This window comes from Trachurus trachurus (genome assembly GCF_905171665.1).
Source record: "Trachurus trachurus genome assembly, chromosome: 10".
NCBI lineage: Eukaryota > Metazoa > Chordata > Actinopteri > Carangiformes > Carangidae > Trachurus > Trachurus trachurus.
This window is the reverse complement of record NC_139894.1, coordinates 25885568-25910175: the sequence shown is the minus strand read 5'-3', so window position 1 is coordinate 25910175 and position 24608 is coordinate 25885568. Positions and strand designations below refer to the sequence as shown.

Genomic DNA, 24608 nt, shown 5'->3' with positions numbered 1-24608 from the left:
TTACTTCGATTTGTTACAAGTTTATCTACAAGGAAAACAACTCAGAGTGATACATGGTACTGTACATACTGGACAGTATGCATTTGCATGTCCTTTAGGTACAGGATAATACCCTCATAGCTGGTGTACTGTTTCTCCATATTTTACATTTAAGCCTTGACTGATCGACCAGTGATCATTATTGTGTTCATTAAATGCTCTGACTGTGTGCTGGGTAGCGTAGCCTCCACCTCTAATGTGCTGGTGTGCGACAATCTAAATAAAACAACATGTTGGCAGACTGACATCAGCAAATCTCACTTATATCGGATCAGTATCTGTGGCAAAAAAAAAAAAAAACACACAATCAGGGTGTCCACAGTCTAAAGTGGACAAACCATCTTTAATATCCTGAAGGTTCATACTGGTCAGCCCACTGTATACATTTGGCCTCAACTCCATAGTCCTCCACTCTCTTCTGCAATGTTCACAACTTGACAACTTTGTCACTTGATTGGCAAGTCTCCAGACGCCTTTAGCACTTTTATATCAATAACAAGCCTTAGCAACAAATGCAGCAACTTTTTTGAGCAGGCATCAGCTACTTTCTCCAGCCGCACTTTCATCAGCTGTAGCTCTCCAGCTCACACAACAGCTGCTGGTTATGCAAGTTGAGAGCCAGGCTCAATCAGCCAACCCAGTAATACTTTTGAAACATAAATGAGCTGCGTCTGTGAGAACCACTGTGATGAACCACTGAGCACTGGGTCACAATAGGTCCCCTCCACCACTCTCAACACACTTCTAGTGCTTCCTTAGCTAATTCATTTTAGTTAATTAAAAGCTAGCTGTTTATTTTCCCCCTCTTTACTGCTTCTAAAAACAGAACAAATCTTGATAAAAGACATGTTTGCACAGTATCCACATCTACTGTACAGTATGCCGACTCTATTATATGTACATGTAGCATGCAACCCACCTCAACTACAATAAATATCATGGTCCACTCTCCTGTGGTTCCCTGGTAACTGCTACACTGATGCACTTATCTAAATACACACATTAAACCTTGTTGCAGTGAGGGGATGAACCACTTCCATTCTATTAAGGGGCAGCCATTTCTTTATTAGCTTGGGTCCTACAGGTGACACATGGCACTGGATGTGGTGCAGCAGCTGTACAACCATGCTCAACCCCTCCAACGAGAGCAGGGCAGGGGCTGACTGGCTGCTTGTGCCGCCCCAATAGAAAAAGTGGTTCATTTCGTTACCCCTGAAATACAATTTAGTCCCCCTAGAGAAATGGCTATAGTTCCCAGCTCCCGTAGCAGCTTGACCTCGCTCTCATTACCACTTCCTGTCTCTGTGGTTTCGCGTGTATTTACTATGGACAAGGAGACATTACTTGTTCAGGTTGAGAAAGGTAGACAACTGTGGGGCCACAATCACGTTATTACAAAGACAATGGCAATTGCCTGGAAAGCCATAGCTCTGGAGATAAGCTATACAGGAGAGAAATGAAGCTCAAGTAGTGGTTGTGTGTGTGTGTGTCCACAGTCCACACTAGATTTCAAGTTCCTTTTGTGTGTTTGGTCCTAGTCCTGTTTGGGTGCTTTCTACTGGCGAGTGGTGAGGCAGCAATTTCTGTGAGGTGCTGCAGCAGCAGTGCCATTTAGGATTAATTCAGTCTGTTACCTATTTATATTTTGAGGTGATGTGATTTATTTATTACATTCATTATTTGTGCACATAAAACTGTAGAGCAAACAAAACTGTTACACATAGAGGTTCGGCTGCAGTTTTGCAGTGCCACGAATATTGTTATAGAGAACATGAAGAATGCCTGAAGCCATTGACATTCATACAAATTCAAAATTATGCTGCTGACACTTTTCTTATTTGCGAGATCGTTTCAAGTCTTTTGCGCAACAAATGTGAAATCTGATCATTCGCTTTCATGTTAATGATTAATGGTAGGTGATTGAAAATGCATCACTGTCAATAGCCAATAGGTTGGCTCACATCGGCACAGCAACAGCGACAGCAGGCTGTGGCAAACATGGCGCACACCAGTGTTTCCACCCTAACCTCCGGTGTTACTGTCAGAATGTGATAGCAGATGCAGCAGCTGGGGTGAAAAACGGTCACGCTTCCAACAGTGTTACGCCTGTCCCGTCTGTGGTCACACATTTTTACTCTCGTGGAAATGATGCAACAGTCTTTAGCGTATTTGATATCAACTGCTGATGCTACATTAGCTGCTACATTTATCTTTAGCCTTTTCAGTTTTCTCCATTCTGTCTGCACGTTGGAGTTTATTGTCTACAAGCACAGAATTAGAAAGGGCTTAATGTGTTCCTTGTGTAATTGGTTCAGTCTTTCTGTTCCTTTCCTCGAGCAAATTGAGGTATAACGGAAAAAAACAAAACAAACAAGTCAATATTGATGCACCGAGCTCTCTACAGATCCTTGGAGTCTGAGCACCTGCGCTAAACATTCATGACTTATGACATACTGTTGTTAAATGTGAAGGTACTCTTGGTATAATATACTGTATGTTATGCATAATGTGGTCCTCAGCTCCTAGTTGTAATTTTTCAACTTGTTTGCCAGGCCGGTCAACAACACAGGATACAACAAGCACTTAATTCATGATAAACTGTAATCAGCCTGGTGCTTTGAGACAGACACGGCCTGCTAGGACATTTGGAGGAGAAATCCAGATCAAGAGGGAGCGACTTACTGAAAGAACTCTTATTTAATCGAGCCACCAGCCACAAGCCACAATTTAATAAGAGGCCAACTAAGGTTGCAACATGAGAATTATTCTCTTAATTGACTGATTGCTCTGTAGATTTTCTTTTTTTTTGATTAAGAGAAACCAAGGTGACATATTCACATTGCTTATTTGTTCAGCCAACAACCACAACCAAAAGTTGTTCTGTGAAATAAAACAGAAAATGATCTGAAAGTAGAAAACTTTGCCTGATAAATTATTCCATTAATTGATCAAAATTGTTGTCAATTAATTTAGTCACAACTTAAGTTAATTACTGCTCTGTTATAAGCTACATATGCATAAACATTAGAGGTGAAGCAATTAAGTCTAAGAATTGATTAATGGGTTGAGAGAAAATTTTTAAAGGCTGCTTGTGTAATTCTTCAAATAAAATTGCTAAATATTTGCTGGCTCCAGCTTCCAAAATGGGTGCTGTTTTGTCTCTTACTCTTCTGTTCTTTGTTTGGAAAAATAAGACATTTAAAGAAATCACTTTAGGCTATGGGAAACCTAAAAAGACAAAACAATCTGCTGATCTATTGATAATTGAGGTAATTGTTAATTGTAGCTCTAGTAAAGACACAGTCGCCTTTTTTATCCAAGTTCATTTGGAGACTGAACAGAGCTTGACCCCCATGATTAATGGCCATCCTTTAAAGCAGATGCTTTGAATTGCCTTCAAACTGTGAAAGTAGATTTACTGAAAGAAAAAGCGTGAAAGTAATGAACTTAAAGCCGCTAACGAGTCATTTGGCTCTTTATGGAACCACCAGGTCCCCTGAAGCCTCACGTACCGCACAACAGAGCTATAAAGAAGGTCTTGGCTTAAAATGTGCACTGCCTGTGTTTCTGTGTGTGTACGAGTGACTGAAATGTGATTTGGAGGTGATTATTTGATTGCAGGGTGCTGCTGACTTGCTCATTTCACTTGCATCAGAAGCTTCTCCCTGTTGCCATAGAGATGATTATCTTTCATAACTGACACATCCCACCCCCTCCTCATATTCGATTCAACAACTGAGAATTGTAACTGTTTAAAACAGCAAGGCATTCATTAATGCAGAAAATACTCTAATTAGCTTCTCTTTTTTGACAGCATGATAGAGCAATAGTCGGTGGTTGTTGTTTTTTTTAATAGAGGCAGAACTTAAATGAGGTTTAAAATAGAAAATGGGTTACTTGTAGTGTTGTCAGCAGCAATATTCTTTAAGATTACAGATGCAATCTTAATCTGTCCTCTATCTCTCCTTAAATGCCCCGTTTGCTATCATAAAGCCTGCTCCTCATATCTGATGGCCGTGTTGTGCTTAATAACAAGCTATGACGGCAGGAGGGAGGGGTACGTTGGGAGATAAACAAATTAACAAAGCTATTCACAGCCCCTGCAACACCAGGGGGTACGGGAGGAGGGGAGAGAGGGCAGTAAAGAAAGAGAGGAGGACTGCCTTAGCTAATCACAACAGGGGGCATACGCTGCAATCATTTAGGCGCAGCATTATCTCTGCAATCATGCATCCTCCCATTGTTGTGCTAATTGGAAACCTTAATTTGAGACACAATATTATTGCCTCATTATTTGCTGGGTTACTTTTTTCCCAAATTAATAAACAAGTCCCATAACTTGAACAAAGGGCTCTCAGGACTGGCAGTAATTTGAGGTGGGTACTAGGAGATGCTTCCAAACTGTCGAAAACCGAGGAATTGCTTCAAATCATCGGTGTCAGATCTGCTTTGTTTTGTTTTTTTATACAAATTATTAAAACCTACATCCAGTCCAAAGCTCTCACTGTTGCACCACTGGTCATCCCGTGCCTCCGTTTAGCACGTTCAGATCGGTCACCAGCTCTGTTACACGCTGAACCGCTGAAGACTGCGTCAAACAGTGCAAAGTTTGGCTGAGCATCAGGAGAAAAGATAGAGATTCAGCCAAATGTAACAGCTGCGTTAAGATGAGTTTCACCAAGGGGAGGGGCCCTTTCCAATATTCTGAAATGTTTGGCTCCAGCTTGGCACGACTGTAAAGGAATATGTCATGTTTTTATTTTGTTTTTTTTCAATGTTGCAAACATCTTGATTCAGTCAGCAGTATCTGCAGTATGAAACTGACAGACAATACACACTATATTTAGCAGTAATGCAGTATAAGGACATGTTAGGGCTATTGAAGCGGAAACTTGCATGTAGGACTATTTTCATTATCTGCTTATCGATCTATAATTTTCTGTCGTTATCTATTAAGTCTCTATAATGAAAAAAACCTCATTACACGGTCGTAAGCATGTAGGCTATTGCTGAGCAGAACTCAGGATAGACACCCGCAAAGACTGAGCTAGTCCAGGCAACCCTCAAAGATTGACCCACCTCCCATCAAAAGACAGGGCCCAGGACCTTTCCCACTGTTATGAATAAATTGTCAAGCTCAGATTTGGTACCGAACAGGGCCTGCTGTTTACATCTCAGGACAATCAAAGACGTTTATGGAGGAAGTACAGATAAGAACGGATTAACAAGCAAAATGCTAACGGTCCCGGAGAGAGACACACCGGACAGGACCCTCAAGAAGCGAAGGTCTGCTGCCCTGCATGGACTGTTTGTAAACCTCTCTATCAACCTATATGGAAACCCATACAGGAGAACATCAAAGAAAAAAAAAGACATGATCCAGCATTAGTTTTGGACTGAAAGCTGAGGACAGAACTGCCACACAGCACATAACCTCTCCACAGCTAAACGTCCCCGCAGATATCTTAAAGGTCCCTGCAAATATCTTAAAGCGCCCCTTTCTTCTGCCCCTCCTCTACTCCAGATACCCTTTCAAGAAAACATGAGCAATTAAGTGCTACTACTTTATTACTTTTAGAGATTTGCTGTCATATATAGTTGAATCCTTTAACTTGTTTATCTGCTAAACATATTCATATTTCCATAACCATTAGATATGAGCATTAGAGTGACAGATCTTTATTAATTTGTGATTAAAATACGGTTCTTACTTATGTGTGACACTATATCCGATAGAGGGAGCTGCCCGCGTATTGTCCAGGCTCTTCTTGGATGTGCTGTCTTAAAGGTTTCCTCAGAAAAATAACTTTTGCTGGAATACAGCTTTAGATGTTCTTTTGTGTGTCCACTCTGTCCCTGCACTGCTCCACTAATCTCCGCTGCTCTATCCTCAACTTTTCCCCACTGCCAAACATCACCACGCTGACTCCACAGACACGCAACCAGCGCACCTTCTTTAAAATTGGCTTCTCTACCTAAGCATGATTCTTAAGGTACCACTTTTACCACTAAAAGGTCACATTATTTCAGTTTATTCACTTGCTTCATATTTCCTTCCAATTCATTGTGTCAGTCTTTGTTAGTAGTGTGTAATAATAAATGCTTTTAAGTACAGCCATTGCCTCTATTTTCTAAAAAGAACTTTCAGTCACTTTACATATCGGACTCCTGTGTTTCTTGTTTTATAAAGTTATTTCTTTCTTCTTATAAATTTGTGCATGATTGACACTCTTAACAGATCACCAAGGGAAACAGTTAGTTTTACTGTGCTGACGCTGAAATTATAGCTCTAGTTGAATATAAAAAAAGGTTTTTCATGATAATACAGATTAATAGCATAGCATGTCCTCAAATTGAGCTAATTTCCTCACATAAAATCAGAATCAAATATATTTTTTGTCTAACCAGAACTCAAGAAGATAAAAAATATAATAACAAAGGAAATCAAAAAATCATCGCAGACACTGGTATTAGGGAATGTTTAAAAATTAAAAACTCACTTAAATGATTAGTAAACTGTCAAAACAGTGTTTTAAGTCAGCATGTGGTAGGTTTTACACATGAATAAAAAACTTTCTTACTGAGAAATATTTTCAACATGTATAAAAATAACAAAAATATGTGCAATATAACAACTGCCTACCAGAGAACAATAGAATAATAACTAGGAGCTGATTATATCTGGAATAGTAAATTTCATTATCATATTTTGAAAATGGAATAAATTAATTTTGTTTTGTATCACATTATTTATGATAATAAGAACGACTCTTCAATAAGAGCCAGATTTAATGAGAGGCAGACTAAAAATCAATACGTACAGAAAAAATCAGCATGGCTTTTATTTGATGAAGATGAAAGGGCGAGGGAGGTTTTTTTTCCCCCTTCTCCTGTCAGTGGCTTTTAATTAATTCATTAAAATTACTGAATCATTATGTAATGAGAGAACCTAATCATCTGGTGGCCTGTGTCTCAACCTCTCCCCCCAGACAAAGACATTAAGTCCATGACCACTTTAATCTTGCTATTTGAATATCTTTGATTTACAGGCGGACATATCATCTGTGCTTACATCCCATACATCTTGGTGCAGTTGCCATGGTAATGTCAACATGAAGATCAATCATTAACAAGCAGGAGTGGAGCATGACACCAATTAAAAGGTGATGTCGTCTCCAAGTCATCACTCACACTCCTCACTAATGCACTAATTACCGGGGCCGGGACATTAATGGAATAGCATGGTTCAGCCTGGGGATTAATCTGCATGGATTTGCAAGTGCGCGTGCATGTGCATGTGTGTGTGTGTGTGTGTGTGTGTGAGATGTCTGTCTATGACATGTGTGCGTGAGTGTGTTTGTGTGTGTGTGTGCGTGCCTGTATGTGTGTGTGTGTGATTAATGCAAACCCCCGCCTGCTCCGGCGTGACCTTGAGCACCACCACAGGAGGGAAATGAACTGGCTGGGTGGAGGGTTGGGTTATCTGCACAAGGGGCGGTGGAGGGGAGACGATGCGCTAGGGTGGAGGGCCGGGCCAAGGTTGAGGATGAACAGGGAATTGGTGCAATCGGAGGGGATCGATGAATAAATTTAGTATTTGACTTTGACAAACTGCGCTGATGATCTTCCATACTGCAGAACAACTCCCAAAACTTTCTCGGTTTTAAAGATCCAAATTATTTCTAAGTTAGTATCAGTCATAAAAGCTGGAGTTCATCTGCATTCACGAGTGGCTCAGAAGTGGTGATTACTCAAGCAATGCAGCAATATAAAATACTCCATTACAAGTCAAATCCTGCGGTGAAAATGTCACTTAAGTAAAAGTATGTAAGTATCAGCCAGACAGATTTAAAGTGTGAAAAGTAAAAGAATTTATATTGAAAAAAAAACATGTCTGTGCTATGAACTTCTTCATGTACAGCAAAGCAGTTCTTATCTGTAACAGCACACTGTTAAAAAAAAAAAAAAAAAAACTCAGAACATATTCTATATATAAAATCCTGGCAAATGAAGTACAATATTTGATTGAATCTGACTTCATGGTGTAAATGTTTATCAGCTAATGTGTAGTCTATCTTGTGTTTTTCTTTTAAATCAAAAATGAAAACCAAACCGACTTAAAAATAATCACAATGAACTGTTGTAATGAAATTTGCTGAGGTGTTGTTAAAAAAAGAAGAGGGAGTTATGTATTAAGACCTAATCCTTAAACAAGTGAAAAATTCAATTAAAAAAAATAAAATTAACAACTAAAATATACACATATATAAGAAAAGCACAATGAAGTTATAAGCTACAAGTAAGAAACATGGATTAATATAATAAAAACAACATGTTAAAAACGGAAAAGGCGAATTTATGTGTGTAGTGTGTGTGTGTGTGTATGTGTGTGAGAGAGAGAAAAAGAGAAAACAGTAGATGAGTCTGTACATCTTTTTTTTGTTTTTTAGATGTGTGTGTTCATCACAGAATAATTACTAGTTGGTGCGCTTTGGTCTAGAACAGCTAATTTAAATTTTCAAATACCCCACAGAGGGTCACATTTGGAAAACATTACCTGCTGCTTTTAAAGCCCACTCCGTCAAAGTAAGGGTGTGAAATTTTCAGCCGTCCTGATTTTATCCCTATTGATTTCCTTCTCTGTTTTTCTTTTTCTTTTCTTTTTTCCATTCGTTTATTTTTTTTTTCACCCTTTGATGCCTGCAACGTTCTGTATGGTACGAAAATTGCTGTTAGACTTTGTTTGTGTATTTTTTATTGATTCAGTTTTGAATTAATTAGGCAGTCTCTTGACAAGCCTCCCAATTTCCTTGCTCCTCTAGCAATCTGTTTTGAAAATGTTCATTCCTTAAATAAAATCTGAACAAACAAAGCAAACACTTCTCGAGCTGCCACACATGACCAGCCTGCGCTGCTGGCTGATGAGCTCTGTAACTCACCGATGACGTATGTGAGCAGCAGGGCGAGGGTGAGGGTGAGGAGGGATGCGGACAGGGCTGTACACTTCCAGTTGCAGCAGCGATGAGGCTTGTTGAAGGTAAACAGTGGTCTGGTCACGCTGCTGCGAGGGAGGGGCCGCGGTGGAGGGGAGTATACTGTCCCAGAGGTCAGGGGGTAACCCTGCCCTGCTCCTGACAGTAGGGCCGAAGAACCAGAGCCTTGCTTGAACAGGAAGTGTCTGTGGGACAAACACACACAGGAAAAAAAAAAAAACATCATATAAACCTGAACAGTTCGTTAAACCCCATGCTATACCAGTCAGCCCCCTGCAAGACATAAATGCAGATTACAGTGATAATGCTGGAAATTGTTTGTAACATCTGAAACACAGAGCTCTTGATTTGAGACAAGGAGGAAAAGCAGCCCTCTGATTTCGAACCAGCAACCGCCAATTTTGTTGACTGAAATGACAACTGTCACTTGCAGAGATGATCACCTCTAACTAGCTGCTAATTAAGCCAAAGTTAGTTGAAAACACCATCTCTGGCTGAAATTTTAATGTTTACAGTTGATTTGGTTCAAAAGGAGAATTATATCTGTGGTACTTTATGGCAGCAGATTGGACATGATATAGTTTAATTCCTGTTTTCCTTCCTAAAATTTTGACTTAAAAAAAAGGAAAAGCTCTCTGTCTCAAATAGGCTAACAGTGACAGAGGTTGCTGGAGTGTAAACTTCTCTAAATCAAATGCAGAGAGATACAGAGATGCTAATTACCAGAAACTCTGACACAGTGAGCAGTGAGCTGTGGTGAACCTGTAACCCCACAATAATGTAGTTAATGGTGTACTGTATACTCCTTGGCCTTGGGAGAAATGCATGGTTACTTTAAGATAGTTAGCCATACATGCCAACAATCGTGGTTTAGGGACGAGTCCTGTGTTTTTGGCTGTGGAAAGGAAATCAAAAAAATAATACCACCTATCAATCCCTCATACTTGAGTCCCCTGAACTTTGCTGCTTAGCTTGATAAATCTTAAACTCATCACAGCTGCCGTGATTGTTTACAGCTGACAACCTATGATTGGACGATCATTTTTCTAGGTAGTTGTATAGAGGACAGAAAATTAATTGCTGTCTTTTGTGTCCCAAAAACTACTTGCCACCTGGGATCACTTCTTGTGTCTCTCTAAAGTAGATTATGGCGCAAAGATGGAAACAATCACAGTTACTGTGCAGGCCTATCTAGGATAGTGGTTCAGTGCTTTGGCAATTAGCTTAGCAGAGAACAGACATAATTTTTTCTCAGGTATCTGGTATCTTATTCTGATTCTATTTATGCAAATCTGCACTCGGTGGAATTCAGTCTCACTCTAAAGTATGCCTGACTGAAACTCATTTAAATGGCCCCCAAGGTGGGAGATTTTCGAATAGAGACCCTTTTCCTGCTATTTTTTAGATGGTGCTTACAGGCTGGCTCAGGATTCAGGTATCACAACCAGGACAGACTGTCCCCCCTTGCCCCTGCATGAAGTCCTACTGAAGCCCACATGTCTTGAAGAATGTATTTCATTTGAACCGTTAATATATCATGTTTGGACACATTCGTGTGCTTTTAATTTAAATGCTCTCTCTAACTTGCAAGTAATGCATCATCAAAGATTAAGCCAGAAAGCTAATCAAGGAAAAAAGTAGTTTCAGAAAGTCCCTAAGCACTACGGTTCCACTTATAATTTATATTCTGTTTCACTATACAATAAATCCAGAAAAGGTGAGCAAAATGTGAAAAATGTGAAGACACTATTCACAGTTGGAGCATTATATGCAGTTAAACAATGGATAACAGCCACACAATGAATGCTACAAACTCCTATTGTAATATACCCACAACACACAACAGCAGATACAGTGTAAGTCTCACAATATTAAACCATAATCTCATATCCAGCCTAAGCCCCTCATCAGAGAGGAAGCCTAAATTTGACAAAAAAAAAGAGGGGGGAAAAAGAAAGAAAAAAAAAACACAGTGTCTGTCTGGTGCAACACTATGAGCAGCTACTGTAATGCAGAGCAGCACTCATATGAAGGAGAATGAAAAAGCCCTGGCAGCCAAGGATCAATGACTTACCTATTCCTTTTTTAACTCATCAAAGCGACTACTTAAGTTATACGACTGTATTAGTTAAACGAAGATGAGGTTCATTTTCATTATGAAAAAGAGTGCGTTAGATGGCAGATGATGATAGGAAACTAAACTGAAGGGCAATTAATCTAGGTAGCATTTCATCTATATTGTGTTTGGATAATGGGGGGCAAGGGTTGGAGGGTGTCATTTGAGGAAGCAGAAATATCAGGGCTTGGAAAATTATGCAATTTGGGAAAGTGGATCTGGGCAGGCAATTATAAGCAGTTCCAGCGCGTTCTGGCCACACTGACTTCCATCCAAAAATGAACAAAGGCTGCTGGTGTAGGGAAACAAAGCATAGGCATGCTGGAGAAAACATCAGAGGCAAAGAACAGGTATGACTCATTGTTTTCTTTTCCTGCAGTGTGTATGTGTGTGTGTATTTTCCATAACAAAAATGCTGCTGGAATTCTCTGACAGCACTGATTGCCCTAGGTTACTGTGTGCTCTCCGGGGGTTAATACCGGCTGTGAGTGTGATATGTCGGGGCAGACGAGCGGCTTGCCGGAGCGCTATTCTGTCTGTGCGGCGGCAGGTGTGAGGTCACAGGCTGCTGGTAGGATTGTGGTCTCTGAAGGACCCTCGGAGGACAGGCCATTAAAGCGGGGCCAGACAGCAGCCTGACGGAGTCACTGGACACCAGACGGCACCCGCTTTACACTTCGTCCATTTGCCCTCATGCACGGCAACAACACATCCATCTTCTGAAATCTCACGTTCAGCCCTGAAGACAGATTGTGCTTAAAAATAGGACTGAAAATTCCATAAATGGAGACTTTCAAAAATATTTGTGGAAATTAGTTTTGAGTATAACAGTACGTGACAGAATGAAGCTGATCATGACATGTGTGTCATGCAAATTACGAGAAAATGTGTGAAACAATATGATTTGGACGGAGATTGGATAAATTAGCTATTAGTTTATTTCCATAGGACTTTTCAAACACAGAGGCAAATCAAAGGCAAAACTTGCATTTGAGCAATACTGACGAACAGAAAAAAAGAGAAAAACTAAAATTTATTCTGTAAATGAAAACAGACACATATAGGACAAGGGGGTTAGTTTCAGTGCATAAAGAGAATCTGACATTGATTTTCTAATTTAATTTTTGCTTCTTTCAGGCTCAAGAATTTCCTTAATTTGCAGTATGATGGATTACGTTTGTTACACGCATGTCTTCAAAAAAAAAAGTTAACATTTTCTTCCTCACTTAAATTCTCTCTTTTGATTTTGCCAGTCACCTCCGCTCTGTGCCTGTCTGTGTCTCTCTCTTTTCGTGTGTGTCTAAAATGAGGTCCCGTAGCTGAGACAGATGACATCCATCCCTCTCTGTCACTCTCCCCTCCTCTATCCATCCACCCATCCAGCGTCTGCTGAAGGCTGTGAGTCAGATGGGGGACACAGGAGGCTGCACATGGAGCAACCACACACCTAAGGGTCAATGGTAGTTCAACTCTGAAAGGCCAGAGATAAACTTAGGACAACCGCACACACACACATAGAGAAACATAGTGCCGCTCAGAGATGCTCGCACAAGACCAGCATACACAAATAGATGTCAAATACAGGTGAGCATTTTCACATTTTTTAGGCCAGTACGTAGGTCGGGTCCACAGTGATGCTTTTTATTGCTCTGCTGAAGGTGCATTATAGCAAAAGGGATCAGAATCCAGCTGAAGAAATTACATTTGTCAATGCGCGTGCAACTCTGTTCTTCTTGTGTGGCGCTTTTAAAAATTCTTCACTGTTCTTCCTAGCTCTCTGCCTTTGATCTTGCCAGACAATATCCAGGGGCGACGCCCAGGAAGCTCTGAATTCATATCAGAGGGCAGATTTCCCCGGAGACAGGAAGAAAATGAGAGTTCCCGCTCCGCAGGAGGTCGGAGTCTACGGCCCAAGGGCTGTCTCTACCTGGATATGTTCGAATGATTGTGTGTGTGTGTGTGTGTGTTTGTGTGCGTGTGTGGGTGGAGACGGTTGTGCACAGGTACAGTACATACGGTATTATGGTATGTCTGTTCAGGGGTTGCTTTCAGTGTGTAGCTACAGATACACACAGTGTATATGATTCAAGTAGTCTCATCTCTTAGCGATAAGAGGAAGAGGAGAAGGCAGGGCACCAGTCAATTTATTACAGTCCCAACATTTGTTATGCCTCTTAACACACCCAGTGTGAGATCCAGTTAGATATATCGAATATCCATATCTGCATCCTTCCACTTACACAAGCTGCCCTCTCCAGAAACATAACGGATATGCAGTTGAATAGGAAATCTATGCGCACTTCAAACAATCTTAATCTCAGTTGACGCAAAGTCAATACATTTCAATACAGATTCATCAAATAGGCATCAAGGAAAATGGAAGTGCACTTGACAACAGGAGATATCATCCATTTTTTTTTTGCCATCTTGAATAAGGTCATAGCATCACTTGTAATTCCGTTGGCATGAGCCTCCGTGTCAAGTTTGTAAATACTTGATAAATCTTTAATCTCACGCCTGAGATTGAGCTGATAGCAGTGTGAGGATAAGAAGAGTAAAAAAAATATAAAATCATTATATTATTAGTATATCTGATAAAATGAAAGAAGAGAGCGAGAGAGGAGGGTGCTTGAATATTAAATCCAACTGAAAATAGTTAAGCAGTGAAGTCTTTTTTTTTGTCTCCCCCCAAAAGCCAGATAGGAAAGAGCCAATAATATCTGAATTATGTTATGAAGGGACACTATTCTATTGACTATGAATATGATTACATTTTATGGTTCAGAACTAATAGTGTACTATCAAATGAAACTTATTTGACTATAAAGTCCCAAATGCAAAAATGTATTACTACAAAAAGCTACCATCCAATATACTGAACCACTGCGGAAATTGTGTTTTATAATCACATCTCTCTTTGGGAGACAGTTCTTTATGTTCAGCAAATATTGTTTGAGCAATTCAAAGAAAAAAAAACTCCATATTTTTGTTTATCATGGATTTTCATTTTAAGCACACACACATGGATAAGTAATGTAATTACGAGGCACGTCTTTCACATTGATACACATGTCTGGCCAATGATTAATTTAAATTGTCACTGAATCTAATTTTATTCTTCCTTTCCTTTAAATGAGGTAAGATCTAATTATGGCCTAATGCATAACTTATTAAAACCTCTTCTTCTAGTGTGGCAGCCTGCCAATCTCATCCACACTCATAATACCAGAATTCAGCTGCGGCACTGAGCTTTCATTAAACATGCAAACATATTCTTTTGCACCTTGCTGCTCCTTCTCGAAAGCAGCCTCACAAATGAGGATCTCCTAAATAATTCTCTGATCAATTATTACTTATGCAGCAAGCACATGCCTAATTCTGTTTGATGGGACAAAATTCCAGCGGTTCATCTCCGGGCATTTGGAGGAAACGCTTTCTTGGGTATCACAATTGGAAGTGGAATCACAATGTGTTCCTGAAAAAGAGGATTTCTTCTGGATCCTGAATTTCACTTTTATTTTTGGGTAGTATAAACTCAGATACAGGTCCCCTGGTAAAAGTCACTGCAGTAGGGGGTAAAAAAAAGAGAGAAAAGAACCCAAGAAAACCTGTGAGATTCCTCACGACTTTGATGGTGTGCAGAGTCCTGTAATAATACCCCAGAGGCCTGTATGGTGTTCCACTTCCTGCTCGCTACACGTGCAAAACATGTCGATCCTAACGAATTCTTTAGTCCGACATTCATTCTTAATCATTCCGCTCTGATTTCTCTAAGAAATTGTTCAAGTCTGCCAACTTCAGAACCCTGATGAAAGAATCGCCTTTAATCTAATGATCCTCATTTGTGGGATTAGGGAACTGTCTTTAATCAAGTGACATTATGTTGAAGTAGGGTAGTTTGCCTGGAAGGTATTTTCATTTCAAGGGTTTCATTGCAAAATGACATATCCGCCGTTCGGGACTAAAAAGTATTTTGGAACGAAGCCATCTGTTTGCTCCAAATTCTTTAAATCATCCTACCCCATTTTTTCTTACTCATTTAGGGGAAAAAAAGTGAAACAAAAACATCATGCTAAAAATAACACTTAAAGCAGATATCAGTGGAATGTTTTTGTTAATATAAGTCCTAAATAGTCCTATTTTCCGTCAGCAATCACTTACATGAAGTATTTCAGCCTAAACACGAGTCTCTCCGTCACTCTGCTCTGCTGTAACCCGAGGAGAAAATTTTCCTTGTGGGATACAAGTGTTATCCAATGAGGAGAGAGAACGGCATGAAGGGCTGTGTGTGCAGCCAAGGGATGCGCGTGAATGTGGTGACGTAGCACGAGGACCAATTGATGCCTGACAAGGGCGGGGGCTGCTTACTCATGGTGCGTTCAAAGAAACTCGTACTTTGTGTTTTTCCTTCCTGTGAAGTCATACCAGTTCGATCTGGTACGAGTTCACGGGTCGGAAGTTACGAGTGGCCGTTATAGGGAACTTTCACAGACAACAGGATGGTAAAAACACGAGCTACGGGTTACCTGGAACGCTACCAAGTCGTAGTTGTGACTTGAAGCTGTAACTTACGGTTTCAAAAGCCTGCCTTGAACGCAGCATTAGCCGAAACGGCCGTGAAGCTGATATCTGCTTTAAGAGGGAGTTTATCATTTGCTGCATTCTCTTACCTGGTCTCTAGGGGAATGTTGCTGTTGAGCACCCAGCTGTTGTGAAGCTGCGCCTGGTCTGTGCTCGAGCTGGTGTCTGCCCCCTGGCCGCCCTGGCTGGCCTGGCAACGCGTCGGCATGGTCTTCCTCTGCAGGCTGACTTGAGTGTAGGGCGCGGGGCGGGCACAAGTGCAGGCGTGGGGTGGTGGGGGCGGCGGGGGCAGTGGGCGAAACGTGAACTGACCACCTGGACTGCTAGGCAGCTCTGTGCAGGGAGACAGAGGAAAACAGAGGAGGACGAGGAGGAGGAGAGGGAGGAGGAGGGGGAGGAAGGGGACAGCAGAGAAATAAACATAGGTTTATTAGGAGCACAGTACCATAAATTACAAATAAAAGTGGCGTGTTAGTTGACAGTTTATTGTTATTACATTGATTGAGGGGAATAAATCAGCTTGAAAACTGTCCCTGTCCAAAGCCTTCCCTTCCTACCTGCTTTGATACACTTCCAGCTGCCCTATAAATAGGTTCTTGGCTGCCTGCAACATTGAGCAGTCTTTAAAGAGCTAACAGCTCTGGCTTAATCTGCACCCGCCAGCCCAAACTACCCATGTGATGTTTATTATGAGATCTGTAGCTCCTCGGAATGAGCTAGCCAGCTGTAACTCCCTCACACTGGTAACCTCAGGGTCTAGCTGGAGCTCTCTCAATCCATCATTTATCATTCTCTTTCACTTTAACTCAGCCGCTCCTCGTCTCTACCCTCCTGCTACTTTCTCCCACTTCTCAGTCTGTCCTCTAAAACAGAGAATGGATTAATTACGGTTTTGCAAAATGCAAAATGTGTGCATATGTTTGTTTAATGCGTGTGCGTGTGTCCACAGAAGATGGTTTGCATGTATTTCCATGTGTACGTCAAGCATCTTGGGACATTAGTTATCCGTGTTTAGGGGTGACAGCTTGTGCCATATGGCTGCAGCATGGTTGTATGAGCACGGCAAATCCCACATCCCAAAAGACCAACTCTGTCCAGCTGTATCGACAATGAATGTAACATTAGCCTTGAACCCGTTGTAAGGGATTCAGGGTGCCAGAATCTGTTAGACGGACACTACTGGGCCTCAACTATATTTACTGCCAAAATGTCAGCGATAATTTAATATGTGGATATGAAGCCCACCTGGGAGATTACCATGGGCTTCCCAATTCAAGTGTTAAGTATCAAACAGACAACATGGGCGAACAGATTTTATGATTCTTGCCAGACATAAACTGAGAAAAGTAAAGAATGAAATAATGTAGTTCCTACAGTTTCTATTGCTGGCATAAAAACCTCTACGTTACCGGAATCTGCACTCCAGCCCTCATTATGTTGCAAACTGAGGTGACATCTTTTTCAAATATTGCAAGGAAACAGTTATGGATCATTTTATCATCAACATTTCCATAACAGTAAATTTATATTGCCGGTTTGATCTTGATCTCTTCATCTTCAAGTCATTGTTGCCTTTTCACACCAACATGTCAACCAATATGCTATGCCATATCCTCCAATGAGCACAAAGTTCGTTGACAGACTGCATAGCACATCAGGTTTTATGACTCTTAAGTTGCTGGGATTTCACATTTACAAGATATATATTGTGGTAGTGTTGCAGGAATGCTGCAGTAGAGCAGCTTTGTAAATGGTCTATAAACATTTCCTCGGTAATACTTGCATGATGCCATCTGTCCATCTGCAATGACATTTTGAACATGGCTACAGCAGCAGTTATGACACTGTCTTCTGTAGTTGTCTCAGGTGTGGAAATATCTTCACACGTGACATTAAAATGCACTTTGAACAAATGACAAGTATTTCATCTTCCGAATCGCATCGCTGCTGAGTGATCCGCAAAAATGGCTGAACTGTCTTTGTTACATTTCCAGAGTATGTGATGAAATATTTGTCTCCATCCCCTGCATTCTGACACAATAAAATTATCTCTTCATTACTCATGACGCGCCATTACTCATGCTTGAGACATGCTGCGGGTTCTAAACTAAAACAGCGTCCTCCCTCCATTGTTGTTTATTGCTCTGGGCCATCTGCGATGATGCACATTTCACACTCACACATAAAACTTGATATTTTTAGCATGCTTAACATGTTTCTCTCGAACAACAACAGCTGAATGAGTGTGTCAACCTGTAGTTGGAGAATATACTTATCCAGTGGAAGTGTCATATTTTTACACTCTACAACACACAGTGCACGGCATGAATCTGAAGAACAGATTTTCCTCTTATGTTGCATTGGGCTGTGCACATCCTACTAGTTATCACCGTGCTAAATCACAAGGAGATTTCATCCTGGTAAAAATGACTGGAATGTATTCGTGTCATCACCTGGAGGAACTGTTTAGTCTAAACTAATGGATGTCGAAAATTGAAGTTATTTTTGTCGGAACCACCTCTGAGTATTAAAAATTACACGCTTAGGGAAAACTGACGGCACATTTTTAGAGCACTACTGCATTGGTGTGTCATTGTAATGCACCAGGAGCTTTAAAGTGGTGCTTCAGTTTTTAGCACTCTATCTGATTCATCAGTAACTGGGAGTCCTTTGAGTCCAGCCAGAAACCTACTGCTTTCACGGGTTTTCTCTAGATACTTGATGTTTTTAGCATTTGTCATAAAAAATACAAAAAAAAAACCTTTATATAAAAAAAAAAGATTTATTTTTTTTAAAAGAGGTGGGCACTTCAGTCAGGAATTTTTATTTAAGTCGTTCTTGAGGCACTAAAGAATTCAATTTAGTCAACTTAAGATCTGAGTTTGTTGATTCGTACCATGTTAACACTGTAATGACTTGAGAGCAATACGAGCCATTGAGAAGCTGTAAAGCAGCTGTGAACATTTCTGCCAAAGCAAAGCTGTGATTTCTACAATGCTGTCAAATTCTCTTACACATCACAATGCGCACCTGCCAGCTAAAGGTGTGACACTGACACTGCCAACTTTTTTTTCAGCTACAGCTTGCTGCAAATGTCACAAGCAGTGATGTAAGGAGAATTTAGATCCTCCACCCAAGTAAAAGAAGCAATCGCACGGTGTGAAAATATTCCATTACCTGCATTCACAATGGTACTGAGGAAAAAGTGCAGTCGTATCATCAGATAAATATACTTTAGCTATTAAACTTCTTATTATACACAATGACCTTTTCCAGAGTTTTTATATCCTTACGCATACATTGGATTATGATTAACATTTAACCAACATATTAAAGATTTAACTGGTAGTTGTGGAACTACTCTACTTCTGTAAAGCTACTGTATACTGTGCAATACAGTGTAAAAAAGTTTCTGTAAAGAATTCCATAGGTGTGTACCTTGAACTGAGAGGGATGATTGGCCAAATGTTGTCCTGCATCTTCGAATTTTACAGTTTTTTTTTTTGCTTGGTTATGCTCTTGTCATTGTCTACAGTTGTCTGTCTTAATAAAAATCTGAGACATTGCTTGTGGACGGGGCAAGCATCAAACAGGAGGTTGAACCTGCTATGTATGAGTTGAAGAAAATGACATAAACCTTTGATGGAAACATGAATATGATGTACTACTGCAACAAAAACAGTTTTAAAAAAAAGTGTTATGTTTATATTTATGGATTTAGGTTATTTTTATGTTTTTAACATAAAAATAAAAAAGCATGGTTTTGAGTGATTGGGGCAGTGCTAAACGGCTTTGCTAATGACGAAAATGATCAACCTTGCAACAGAGAACCATTGTGTATGCTCTAAATTAGTGGTTCCCAACCTCTTCATGTGTCATGGACTGACTGGATTTTTATAGCTGTATTACATTTCTGTAATACCAGGGTTTCCCGCAGCGCTTTCCTGTTAAGGCGGCCGCCTTAACAACAAAGAGCTGCCGCCTAAACTAACGTCTTAAAAAAATAAAAATGTAGCGATATTCACAGCACACACACACGACTGTGACATTAACGCGCGCCGCCACGTCTGCTCATAGCGCAGCAACAATGCAGCAGCGTCAGGCCGTCACTGAAACGCTCCGTGGAACCGAGACATGACACGGCGGGCCCGGTGTAAAAGTTCTCAGAATCAGCCCCGGTGACCGCGGCGCTGACGATTGGGAGTGAGTCGCGAGCGTCATATGTCTTGGTAGAGCACGGCCGCTGCAGCGACCCTCCGACAGTCCCATCGCTGCGTGTCAATCCCCCCTCTCACTTTCTCTCCACGCCCCCGTCTCTCTCCAGCTGCCCTTTCAAAATAAATGCATAAAAAGCCAGAGAAAAAAACAAAGTAGGGGAAACACTGCTTTGTTTTCTCTGTCTTTTTATGGTTTAGTAATTCTTTCATTGGTGTAGTAGCAGCGTTCAGTTACCACGAGCGTAGTTGTGACCTGTTGTGACACATGGCACCAGGGCCGTTGCTAGGAATCCTGGGCCCCCTGAAAGTATACTAAAGTGGGCCCCTGCCCCCTGACTTTTCCACTTTTACGTATCTATTATCATTTCTTATTTAGCCTACTTTGTTTTGATGCTAATGCAGCATTACTATGAGTATCAGTCAGGGTCTTATGCAGAATAATTCAGTCATACAAAGATTAGACTACTGGGGTTTTTGTGGGCCCTACTGAGCGCTGGGCCCCTATAATGATCATCACCTTTCTCCCCTATACAACGGCCCTGTATGGCACTACAGGACCAGTTAAATATAAAACACAATTTTATACAATATACTGTATATAAGTAGGGGGTCCCCCCCCCCCAATCAATCGATCCGCTCGCGCCCCCCCCCGCCAACAGGACAGACACCACCTTAACTAACACATTTTCTGGGGGAAACACTGAATACTGAAGATGTTACCTATCCATTTGAGGAAAGAGGGATATATATCATATTCCAAGAATGAGTGGCATACCCTTTGGTGTAATCAAAGCCTTTTTATTTTGTAACATTTGCGTGATAGGACAGGACCTTTGGGTGATTTGGACAGCACATCTTATCATTGATTTAGGCTAGGCTAGTGTGCATACATTGCACAATTTTATTCATACTTACTACATACTTTTTGCTATTCATCATTATGAATTAAGACTCTCATTGTTCATTTCTGTTAAACGTTATTATTGAAGGTTTGAAAATCCATCCGCAATTCATACATTATAAAGCTGCCTTTCCTCATTCTCACAACCCCTCTCTCCCAATCCTTTCTCTCCCCCCATATTTCACTGAATAGCTACATTTAACTGAGATAACACTAAAACTAAAGGATCCCTTTGCTCTCCGTTTTTCTGCCTTCCTGCATCTCTCTTCCTGTCTCGCTGGAGCCATTCTACTCGGCAATAGGCTACATTAATCAGGATTAGTTAGGGATGGGTTAAAACTAAAGGTCAACGCTAATTTAGTGTTAGGTTTGGCTTGGTGTACTGTATAAAGGTAAACTTGCTGTTTTTTACTAAATTGTTTGAAATTGTCTTCACACTCCGATTGCAACAAATTAATTGAATGCTTTTACACAAAAATGAAAAAGTCACATATGGGACGGACAGTCCTGTAAAAACAGCATCCAATCATTGTGAATGTGACGTTAAGGTCAATTAGATCGTGATGTGCCAATCAAGCTGCCGTCTCTGTCTCTCTGATCAGAGTCTTCAATGTACCACACTGAAGTCTGGTAGGTGGCAATAGCTCTAAGCTTGATGCTGGATGCTTTATTATGATGTCAGGTGTTTTCTGTCACATAAATGAGCCACAAGAAAAAGCTGCTGGAAGGTTAGCGATGCTGCACAGTGACACGTGATAGTATATCAAAGCTGCGTCACTCACATTGGGATTTCATTGTCGCACCTTGAGCACAATACCTTTATGGCTTCACCTTGATTTGAACCCAATGCTGAACAAATGTTACGTGTTCCTGAGCTCTGGAGGCATGGCTTCAGAGGCCGTGTTCAGACTGCAGGCAAATCTGATTCAAATCTGATTCCTTCTCATATCCGATTTTTAGGGCTGACTGTCCACACTGTTTTTTGCAAGTGTTCAAATCGCATTTACACAGTATGTTACAGGCGATGCCTCCCGGACGTGGCGGCTGCTCTCGCTGCAGCACAGTGATCTGCCCGGTGCTGCAGCCGCACTACCCCGCTAGTTTCAACCTCAGCCCGCCAGTGTGTGTGTGTGTGTGTGTGTGTGTGTGTGTGTGTGTAGGCTACGTGTACGTGTACCAGAGACTGGTGTGTATGTGTGTGTGTATATGTGTACGTGTACCAGAGACTGGTGGTGTGTATGTGTGTGTAGCCACAGAGACGGGAAACTCCAGCACCCCAGAGCTGGGAGCGTGACGTCGCCGTCACTCCTGTCGCCGACAACACGGTAGTTTGCATAAAAGAAAAGTAACAAGAAGGAAATTGATATTTAAGTGGAGCTCACGGGACCATACGGGACCTGTGACAGCGCCGCGTAGAGTGACGTCACGGACAGTCAAAACCGATTTGAGTGTTTGGAGCTGTTCTGACTGAGACGCATCTGTCCAAATGCGATCTGAAACTACCTCCCGGAGGTGGTTTCGATCCGTTTTGCAAAAACGCACGGATTTCATGTGATTTGGGACTGTTCAGACTTAAAAAGAGCTATCCGGTTCCAATCTGGATCGGCTAAAAATCGGATTTTGGCTGGCAGTCTGAACGCGGCCAGAGAGAAGTCTGGGGAAAGGGGCTTGGACTTTTGACTTGTGTGTTTTAAAAATGTGGCCTGTTCGAACCGTTTTTCCATCTCCAACCCTATACCTTTAAGTAAACTAAACAAACAATAATCAACAACAATTTAAGTCAAAAGGCTTTTTCTCACTTGTACAGTAAATCCTCTATTGTAACAGCTATGTTTAAGGTGTAATCTTGCAACAGTAAGAAGCTGAGTAATAAATGTTTCACTACACACAGCTCATGATTGTATTGAAACGACAAATACATTCCAATCATTTCTGCCTCTTACAGTAAATCTCAAATGACCTCTACTTCATCATTAATTGAATCTTTTTAGAAAACCTGAGCATGTTAGAGGAGCTCTGAGTATACAGTGGCCACAATTTCACCTGCTTCGTTTCTGTTTGCTGGCGAGGGGAAAGGGGGAAAGTGTGTAAAGCAGACAGGAAGGCAGGAGAAAGGCCAGGGATAGAGGGCCAGAGGAGAATGTAATCTTGGTGAGTGGGGTGACACAGGGGCCCAGGCTGCCAGATGGTGCTTTAGAAGGCTTAGCTAAGGCAGCTTTGGGTCTCCACTCCCAAAGATCCACAAACTGACTCAATTCCTCTCTTCTCACACAAACACAAATGGTAGAGAAACACTTGCTATCCCCCTCCCTCTCTCTCACTCTGTCTCTCTTTCTATATATCTCTTTTTGACTCACTCACTCTTTCCCACATAGTCATATCAAACACACACGCTGTGATGTTGTGTTAAATAGTAGATGTAACCTAAATAGGCCTGGCAATGTAGGCCAGAAGCTGTGCAATATTTGGCGGGCTAGCCAGGAGTTCAAAAAACATCAAATTAACTCTGTGGGGAGCAGATAGAGGCCAGAGGAGGGGCCATTACAGCTCTAGATGACAGTCGTGACAGTGTAGAACATCCTCTGCCCTGGGGTTTCTCTGGGACTTAACCCTCCAGAAAAGACACTTTTTGGAAAGTCGCTTATGAGATACTTTCCTGGAATCATCAGCTTTTGGTTACATAAGCGAGATATGAGGGAAATCGTTTTATAGCCAGCCGAAGAGAGATCTGGTGGGATTTAGTGGAAAATGTAACAGGTAACAGGTATTCGGGTATTAAAAATGCCTGACTGTTGGTGAGATGGACTGAAAATAGCACAGACTTTGAGTATTCGTCACAATTTCAGCATTTCAAGCCAATTATAATATGAGGACACCATAAGAAAACATATCTAAACACATTCATAGCAATTGTGGTGTGTGTGTGTGATGAGTTAACTGTCATGATGTAATTCTCTTTGGAGGGTATATTAACACGCGCGTATTACACTGTTTGAATGAAAAATGAATCACATGTGCTAAATAATCTCATTCATGAATGCTCGTCATGCTCATTAAAATGTTCTACCTTCGGTGGATGTCGCCGCCAGATGTTCAGCGCTACCTGCACACAGTGGTTTTTGTAATTGGGCAGAGAATAACTTAAGTCATTACAGTGAGAAATGTTCAGAAAAGAGAAGAAAAAAACATTTGAATTCTAATTATGGACAGGAAGGCCTGAGGGTCTTTTTGCAGGATGGGAAAATGTAAGGTCTTTTGACTTCTCTTATCCTGTGTTTTATTCATATTCTATTGTAGCTTTGTCATATGAAAGTTTAGTGCATTAAAAAATGGAATAGTTGCATTGCATTAAAAAGAAGCTCTTGTCTGCGCTGCCGTCCACTTTCTCTCTCTGGGTTTTAATTCCATTCTAATCAAAATCAGCCCGTTCTCCTGCTGGTGCCTGTTATAACCTGACAGTGGCTGTTTCTTCATAATTTTCTTGTATGTATATTACATATATATAATTTGACATATGTTTTCTAGGGCTGAACGACATGCAAAAAATAAATTGCTTTTGTGATTATTTTGTCAGATATTGCGATTGAAATATGAGTCGGGGAAGGTAATTTTTGCATTTCACTTTCACTGAAATAATAAAAAAAGTTGATGATGTGACTTTTGCTCCTGGTTCTTTTGCATCTGGAGAATATTATCTGTAGACAAGGTATAGCACAACAATGCTTCATAGTATGTACTACATTTCATACTGTACCTTTATC

At 40.9% G+C, this 24608-nt stretch overlaps 1 protein-coding gene across 1 annotated transcript in view; it reads right to left on the bottom strand.

The window, feature by feature from the left end:
• The window catches only part of tenm1 (teneurin transmembrane protein 1), a gene marked incomplete at its 5' end in the record, with an annotated part of 154584 nt that overhangs the window by 95646 nt on the left and 34330 nt on the right, over positions 1-24608 (bottom strand). Inside the window, 2 exons of the mRNA XM_083980804.1 lie at positions 8979-9217; positions 15819-16062. Of these exons, the coding sequence (XP_083836930.1) occupies positions 8979-9217; positions 15819-16062 (483 nt within the window). The remainder of the gene's footprint in view (positions 1-8978; positions 9218-15818; positions 16063-24608) is intronic.